Genomic DNA, 9357 nt, shown 5'->3' with positions numbered 1-9357 from the left:
TGATTCAAACATTTGATAGTCTTTGGGCCGCTCAAGATTCATTATAATTTAGAAATAAAAATCAAGCTTAAAATATAAAAAAGTGTTTCATTTTCAATATTGCATTACATTTTTGAGATGATCGTTATTATTAAACTTCATAGTTTTTCAAATCTTCAAAATCACGCAGACAAAGTCGCGGGCAACAGCTAGTCATTTAATAAACACATACGTGTTAATCCTGGTTATTAACTAGATATCTGTGTTCCAAGTTTCGTCTTAATCCATCCAGTGGTTTTTGCGTGAAAGATGAACAAACATCCATACATACAAACTATAGCGTTTATAATATAAAATATATAGCCTAATATTGTGAATGGTTATCTTTACATTTCCTTTCAAGTAGATTGAACTTGTTCCGCTTGAGAGGCAATAATGAGCAGATTTGCGATACTGCCCTGGTACAGCCATGAAAGACATAGGTACTTTTCCTGTTGTCAGGTTCCAATACTAGGTACTCTCGTTGTACCATCCTCATGATTACCACTGCCTCCTTGGTACTTCAGTTATAATCACGGCGGTACAACGTACGCCGGCTCCGCTGCTGCGCTGGAATCTAGTTCATAAATGATCTGATATCTGACTGGTGTCTGGTTCATGCCGTATTAGTAAGGACACAACTCAATTACTTACTTTTATATGATATTTAATTCAATGTTGGATGCGGGTTTTCTTACCTATTGTCAAAGACCAATATGAAGCTACAGTTCAATGTCATACTTGTTAACGCATGGATTTACATGGTGGAGGACCTAGATGGGTAATATACTCAAAATCAAATAGCTACATTATCTAGCCGCAATATAATATATTCGTAGCCATAACTTATGTTGCTATGATACACAGAACTCTCCGTCCAGAATCCAGACATCAGGCACGTCCGTACGTCTCTGACGATGCTGGTCCCCTTGTCACTACTCAGTACTCATGAGTCCTTGACATCCAACACGTAACAAACACACTATTGCTATTTTTGGTAATGTAAAATATTCAACGATAGCTTCATGAATAGATAATGCTCCAAGTTGAGAGTCATAACTCATAAGTGCCGCGTTTAGTTCTCACCATTGTTCATAATCATAACATCGTTTGCGTTTTGAAATGTCGACGTCGTCCTCACGTTTCATTTGGACGAATGCTTGAATTTTGTAGAATAGGGCAGTGCTCATATTGCTGTCATAGTCTTGGTGGTATTTGTGGCAATTTATGTGAATATTTAGATTTGATTTGACACTTAAAATATTCATCGGGTCTTATAGGATAACTTCTATATCGCAGGAAATTGTCTCAATTCTATTAAATCGTATTTTTTTCTACTTCGTTGTATTATCTGGCATTGGATTTTTCATATCAGGATGTTTTATCAATACGAGCTTTGCGTTCTATTAAATACGTCATGTAAGTGAACGTAACGTATCGATAATGATTGGAATGAGATTGTATAGCACTTCCAGCCACAACTAGGTATTTCACACAATTATTGAAGCTATGCGTGCAACGTTGATTCATGCCTTCAAACTTAATTTTGTGGCAATGTGAGGTAGTGCATGAACCTACTATTTAGGAAACGACTTAATAGGCCTTATGATAGGTAACCATACACAAATATTTGTGGAACCGCCTGGACAAAAACATGCATTATAAACAGATACTTAATGTGAATTACCAATTTATTACATTTTACCAGATCATTAGTTTTTTAGTCCTTCATTTATTCTAATCACATTATAATGCAGAACTAAGTAATAATAATTTAAAGGTAAAATAGTTATCGGCATGTGGTCAGGGGTAATTGGTTGCAGTAATAATGACATCGTTATAAAGCTGCTGCTCAAACTAAAGTGGGTCTGCTATAAACCTTCATACATGTACTACATATTATAAGTAGTTCACTTTCCGGTAAGACTGGTCAACAGGTATCGAGCTGATGAATCGTGGTAAGTTCAAGTTATCGTGCAATCAATGGTCTCTTTTAATAACTCCAAGTTTGAGTGATGATAGATAAATGTTGTTGTAACGTGCGCAGGTGTACGCGTCGCCGAGTCGCCGCAAGATGGACACGAAGGGGGAGGGCGAGGAGATGACTTATCCCCACATCTGCTTCATGGTGGACAACTTCGACGAGGTCAGTAAGCCCAGATGTTTAAGACATAATAATAAGAGTTACTTTACAAGCCCGAACTGCGGCAACGCTTAAGATTCCTGAGTCAAACCTAAGATATATTAACTGGAAATCACTTTGTGAAAAAATCTTGTATTCCTTTGCGGTTTTCGATCCTAACCTGCGTACCTTGGCTCCGTCCAACCCCTAGACGTGTTCTATACCGTCTAGGTGCGAAATTATTTAGTTTTATAGTCCTTTTAGTGTAATTTTTAGCGTATTTTTAAGAAAATTTGACTATTTTAATTGTTTTTTGTTAATTAGTAAGTCTTATTAGCATTCCAAATTTGCTAACTTGTCGGGGCTGGTGTCCGGTACACGTTGTGCTACTGGATTCTATCGGTTTCGGCATTTATATCGTACTTCTGCTTAAATAATTGAAATTTTTGCACCCAGAAAACAGTTTTTTAACCAAAACTTAAAAAATTTACACTAACACCATATTACATTTATACACCGTTGGATAGGTCTCGCCGAGCCGCTTCCAACGACACCTCACCCGTTCGGCTAGCATCTATAGTTTTAGAGATATTTTTCATTTTGTATAAATTCTAATACGAACCGAGGTTACCTGTAGGGTACGAAACCGCCATACAAACGAAATCACTTTGTGAAAAAATCTTGTATTCCTTTGCGGTTTTCGATCCTAACCTGCGTACCTTGGCTCCGTCCAACCCCTAGACGTGTTCTATACCGTCTAGGTGCGAAATTATTTAGTTTTATAGTCCTTTTAGTGTAATTTTTAGCGTATTTTTAAGAAAATTTGACTATTTTAATTGTTTTTTGTTAATTAGTAAGTCTTATTAGCATTCCAAATTTGCTAACTTGTCGGGGCTGGTGTCCGGTACACGTTGTGCTACTGGATTCTATCGGTTTCGGCATTTATATCGTACTTCTGCTTAAATAATTGAAATTTTTGCACCCAGAAAACAGTTTTTTAACCAAAACTTAAAAAATTTACACTAACACCATATTACATTTATACACCGTTGGATAGGTCTCGCCGAGCCGCTTCCAACGACACCTCACCCGTTCGGCTAGCATCTATAGTTTTAGAGATATTTTTCATTTTGTATAAATTCTAATACGAACCGAGGTTACCTGTAGGGTACGAAACCGCCATACAAACGAAATCACTTTGTGAAAAAATCTTGTATTCCTTTGCGGTTTTCGATCCTAACCTGCGTACCTTGGCTCCGTCCAACCCCTAGACGTGTTCTATACCGTCTAGGTGCGAAATTATTTAGTTTTATAGTCCTTTTAGTGTAATTTTTAGCGTATTTTTAAGAAAATTTGACTATTTTAATTGTTTTTTGTTAATTAGTAAGTCTTATTAGCATTCCAAATTTGCTAACTTGTCGGGGCTGGTGTCCGGTACACGTTGTGCTACTGGATTCTATCGGTTTCGGCATTTATATCGTACTTCTGCTTAAATAATTGAAATTTTTGCACCCAGAAAACAGTTTTTTAACCAAAACTTAAAAAATTTACACTAACACCATATTACATTTATACACCGTTGGATAGGTCTCGCCGAGCCGCTTCCAACGACACCTCACCCGTTCGGCTAGCATCTATAGTTTTAGAGATATTTTTCATTTTGTATAAATTCTAATACGAACCGAGGTTACCTGTAGGGTACGAAACCGCCATACAAACGAAATCACTTTGTGAAAAAATCTTGTATTCCTTTGCGGTTTTCGATCCTAACCTGCGTACCTTGGCTCCGTCCAACCCCTAGACGTGTTCTATACCGTCTAGGTGCGAAATTATTTAGTTTATAGTCCTTTTAGTGTAATTTTTAGCGTATTTTTAAGAAAATTTGACTATTTTAATTGTTTTTTGTTAATTAGTAAGTCTTATTAGCATTCCAAATTTGCTAACTTGTCGGGGCTGGTGTCCGGTACACGTTGTGCTACTGGATTCTATCGGTTTCGGCATTTATATCGTACTTCTGCTTAAATAATTGAAATTTTTGCACCCAGAAAACAGTTTTTTAACCAAAACTTAAAAAATTTACACTAACACCATATTACATTTATACACCGTTGGATAGGTCTCGCCGAGCCGCTTCCAACGACACCTCACCCGTTCGGCTAGCATCTATAGTTTTAGAGATATTTTTCATTTTGTATAAATTCTAATACGAACCGAGGTTACCTGTAGGGTACGAAACCGCCATACAAACGAAATCACTTTGTGAAAAAATCTTGTATTCCTTTGCGGTTTTCGATCCTAACCTGCGTACCTTGGCTCCGTCCAACCCCTAGACGTGTTCTATACCGTCTAGGTGCGAAATTATTTAGTTTTATAGTCCTTTTAGTGTAATTTTTAGCGTATTTTTAAGAAAATTTGACTATTTTAATTGTTTTTTGTTAATTAGTAAGTCTTATTAGCATTCCAAATTTGCTAACTTGTCGGGGCTGGTGTCCGGTACACGTTGTGCTACTGGATTCTATCGGTTTCGGCATTTATATCGTACTTCTGCTTAAATAATTGAAATTTTTGCACCCAGAAAACAGTTTTTTAACCAAAACTTAAAAAATTTACACTAACACCATATTACATTTATACACCGTTGGATAGGTCTCGCCGAGCCGCTTCCAACGACACCTCACCCGTTCGGCTAGCATCTATAGTTTTAGAGATATTTTTCATTTTGTATAAATTCTAATACGAACCGAGGTTACCTGTAGGGTACGAAACCGCCATACAAACGAAATCACTTTGTGAAAAAATCTTGTATTCCTTTGCGGTTTTCGATCCTAACCTGCGTACCTTGGCTCCGTCCAACCCCTAGACGTGTTCTATACCGTCTAGGTGCGAAATTATTTAGTTTTATAGTCCTTTTAGTGTAATTTTTAGCGTATTTTTAAGAAAATTTGACTATTTTAATTGTTTTTTGTTAATTAGTAAGTCTTATTAGCATTCCAAATTTGCTAACTTGTCGGGGCTGGTGTCCGGTACACGTTGTGCTACTGGATTCTATCGGTTTCGGCATTTATATCGTACTTCTGCTTAAATAATTGAAATTTTTGCACCCAGAAAACAGTTTTTTAACCAAAACTTAAAAAATTTACACTAACACCATATTACATTTATACACCGTTGGATAGGTCTCGCCGAGCCGCTTCCAACGACACCTCACCCGTTCGGCTAGCATCTATAGTTTTAGAGATATTTTTCATTTTGTATAAATTCTAATACGAACCGAGGTTACCTGTAGGGTACGAAACCGCCATACAAACGAAATCACTTTGTGAAAAAATCTTGTATTCCTTTGCGGTTTTCGATCCTAACCTGCGTACCTTGGCTCCGTCCAACCCCTAGACGTGTTCTATACCGTCTAGGTGCGAAATTATTTAGTTTTATAGTCCTTTTAGTGTAATTTTTAGCGTATTTTTAAGAAAATTTGACTATTTTAATTGTTTTTTGTTAATTAGTAAGTCTTATTAGCATTCCAAATTTGCTAACTTGTCGGGGCTGGTGTCCGGTACACGTTGTGCTACTGGATTCTATCGGTTTCGGCATTTATATCGTACTTCTGCTTAAATAATTGTATGTATAAATAAAGAGATATTTTTCATTTTCGCGCCCGCCCAAACCCACCCATTTGTCTCGACCTCTATATAGGGAAGACGGACAAGGAAGGGCCATTTTTATACAAAAAAAATTTTATTGCTGATTCTGAATATCTGGGTTGTGGTGATTCCATATGGTATAATAATTGCCACGTAGGAGCACCACAACTCCAGTTATAGCCGTTCAAAGTTTTTAATTTCGCTTGCATTTTACTTCTTAGTTTATAGTATTTAGTCACTCCCAGGGCCCTATATCGCGTAGAATAGTGGTCGACGTTGCGATGGCGCCGTCTAGCGGCGATGTTTCGACCCTCCCGGCGACCGCGGCGGATGCAATAAGCACCGAGTCGTGCATTAGCACGCTAAATAAACTCGCTGCTTGCATCGCTGCCGCCATCGCTGAGGGGAAGAATGTTACTGCGATAAACAAGCGACTAATAACTTGTGCTGCGAACGAGATCCGATGCGTGGCTGCGAAGATACCCACCTTCGCCGCCCCTCAGGAAATTGGCTCGTCGGACCAAAATATGCGACAAGAAATTGCCACCTGCGTGCGCGAGGAACTGAGCAAGCACCTCGCCACCATCGCGACACCACTCACACCCGCACCGTTGCCCCGTTCCTATGCGCAGGCAGCGAGTGTCCCAGTCCCCCGTCCAACAGCTAAAGCACCCCCGTCGCACAAACCTGCACTTGTTGTTGCCCCGCAGGGTGACAGCACAGTTAAGACCCGTGAGGACGTGGTTAAGTCATTCAAGAACGCAGCCAATTTCCGCACCACGTCTTATGCTCCGTCCAGAATCCAGGCAGTGTCCAATAACAAACTGAGAGTTGAATTTGAGACAGAACAACAACGCGATGACACTCTTAAAAAGCTACAAAACTCCACACACATCACCGCTGAACCAGCGAAATTGCTAATGCCAATGATAATTTTAAAGGGAATCTCATTGGACACCCCGTCCGAAGAACTAATCGACGTCATCCGCGGCCAAAACGAAGAGCTATCGGCCCTTGTGGACGATAGCGACGACTTGAGGCTCGCTTTCAAACGTAATAACCGCAGCCCTAAGCTATATAATGCCGTCCTTATTACAAAACCCGCCATTTGGCGCAAAATTATAACCTTGGGTCGCGTCTGTGTGGACCACCAGCGGGTGCACGCAGAGGACTTTTCCACGTTCCTCCAGTGCAGGAAGTGCCTGCAGTTCGGTCATATTAAGACCAAGTGTACTGCGACACAGGCACCCTGCGCGTACTGCTCGGAGGAGGGGCACGACACCAACTGCTGCCCTCACCGTGAAAAGAAAAGCACACCCAAGTGTTATAATTGCGACCAACACAACATAAAATTTAAAACCACATACGACGTCGGACATGTGGCCACCTCTCATACCTGTCCTCGGGTGAAATCAGTGAAGTCTAAAATAATCAACCGAACAGATTATGGACCGGCGTCACACTGATAACGTCTTCTACTTAATTACTATAATATATATATACAGCGATAAAATTACCTACAGCACCAAAATGTTTATTTTATACAAGTATTTTATCACAAAAACTCTCGAAATCACCTGTTTAATAGACACAAGTCTTAATAACGCGAATTCATGGGTTGCGGCAGCAAGCGTATCCAATCGCGCGAGCTGTCGCAACCCTTCTATTATTGCAAAATAACATATATAATTAAATAAATAATAAATCAATATCTCCAAATACGTAATCACATTAAATGAGACAAAAGTCTCAATAAAGCGACTTTATGGGTAGCGGCAGCAAACGTATCCAATCGCGTGCGCTGTCGCAACCCCTCAGTTATTGCGAAACACAACAGCTTTTAATTTCTTCTTCTTTTTAAAATTTCCTTCCTGCGTATTCAGTTTAAATTCTCAATTATGTGATAGCAATGGATGCGGCAGCGAAACGTATCAAATCGCGTGAGCTGCCGCACCCAACCAAAAACAGCGAAATACATAGCAATCGATTTAATCATTTCTCTTCTTTTCTTCTTCAAATTCTCAGATATTTCCTATCATGTGCAAAAGAGACAAACGTCTCTAAACTGTGACATCATGGGTTGCGGCAGCAAAACGTATCCAATCGCGTGAGCTGCCGCAACTCCTAAAATATTGCAAAATCATAGTAATTATATTTTATAAATTTACTTTGCGTCTTAAAATACAAATGAGACAAATGTCTCAACAAAGCGACACTAAGAGTAGCGGCAGCAACCGTATCCAATAGCGTGAGCTGCCGCTACTTATCATCAATGCGAATTAAAATTAATCTAACCGAATTCAAAGTTCAATAAAAAAAAAAAAAAAAAGATATATTAACTGCTACTGGTAAAGTTGTGACATGAGAATCATGTTTTATGTAATTTGAACTAACGTTTGAAAAAATAACTCTGTAGGGATTATTTCGGTCATCATTTTAACATCACGATAAATGCTTGGTTGGCAAATGGTCGTAGAATTGTACTGCAGGCGATACCATCAAAACTTTCGGCTTTAAAATTTGACAGCATCCTAATAAGAGTGTATTATATCATTTAAGAAGGTTATTCTGCCTTTAAAAGTTAATGTAAGGTTTAAGTGATAGACGGCATGTGTGTTGTAACTCGTAAGTCATAATAAGTGTCGTCAAACATCTTACAAAATCATCTCCTCTCATTGAAAGTTTAATGTAATGTTTGAAAAACAAGGGGGTATTGGATTTTGCCTGCAATAAACGATCTTATTTTAAAATCGTCGTTTTCGGAATTTAAAATCAATTTATTTTATGCTGTTTGCTTTTCTGAGGTTTGAACAAACAAAAATCTAGCTAGGAAAAACGTGTAAAACCCAGCCTAATCACTACTCAAAATGGTCCATGACCGAGATTCTGAAATTGACACTTTGCCAAAAATGTATGAAGCGTAGAATTCTAGCATTAAAAGGAAGAATTGCTGAAACATGTACTGCCAAGTTATGGTTGATTAGCGCAACCTGCCCTCATAAGAACTAATCGACATATACACAGACTTGTGGTGAGTAACCAGCCCTACTCGTGTTGGCGCCCACCACCACATAGTTGCATAGCTGAGTACGGCAGAGCAGAACACAAGTATGTAGTACTGCAGCTCCGCTAAACTTAGCTTCACGTACTCGAGTGGTTGGACGATTGTCGTCTGTGACTTTGTTCTGTCTGTTGATAAAATTAGAGTTGGCGCTATATTCATCTAAAGACTCGGTAAATGGCCGATGCGTATCTGCGCCGTCTCTCATGATGATCGAGAATCTGTCGTCACTACTCTCAGTAGTTCTAACGCGACAACGGTGATCATAGCTCGATGAATACATACTAAGGGGCGCCTCTACCTCTTCAATATTGCTGTGGCGGCATGTCATGTTATTTCATTCATACACCAAGGTCAATATACAACCTGTTTATGTCGTAACTAGTTATTTAAAAACAATCACGTCGATTAAATTAGCTCGCTATTTTACTATGTGGTTAGCGCGCGGACTGATAAATAGGTATTGAAACTACTTGAGATGGACAAGTTAAATCACGCCGGGTTTGCTGTTACAA

General features: G+C 39.0%; 1 protein-coding gene across 2 annotated transcripts in view; it reads left to right on the top strand.

Moving 5' to 3' along the window:
• The first annotated feature begins 287 nt into the window (after positions 1–287).
• Positions 288–9357, top strand: part of LOC113507385 (uncharacterized protein KIAA0930 homolog) — a 29430-nt gene continuing 20360 nt past the window's right edge. Inside the window, exons 1-2 of one of the 2 annotated variants that reach the window (XM_026890243.1) lie at positions 288–1976; positions 2066–2164. In XM_026890243.1, the coding sequence (XP_026746044.1) occupies positions 2093–2164 (72 nt within the window). In that variant the 5' untranslated portion in view covers positions 288–1976; positions 2066–2092. Of the gene's footprint in view, positions 2165–9357 lie in introns of both variants that reach the window. The other variant, XM_026890242.1, reaches the window with a different exon arrangement.

This window comes from Trichoplusia ni, unplaced genomic scaffold (genome assembly GCF_003590095.1).
Source record: "Trichoplusia ni isolate ovarian cell line Hi5 unplaced genomic scaffold, tn1 tig00001897, whole genome shotgun sequence".
Taxonomy (NCBI): Eukaryota; Metazoa; Arthropoda; class Insecta; order Lepidoptera; family Noctuidae; genus Trichoplusia; species Trichoplusia ni.
The sequence above is the reverse complement of the archived record's forward strand: the minus strand, read 5'-3'. Positions and strand labels throughout refer to the sequence as shown.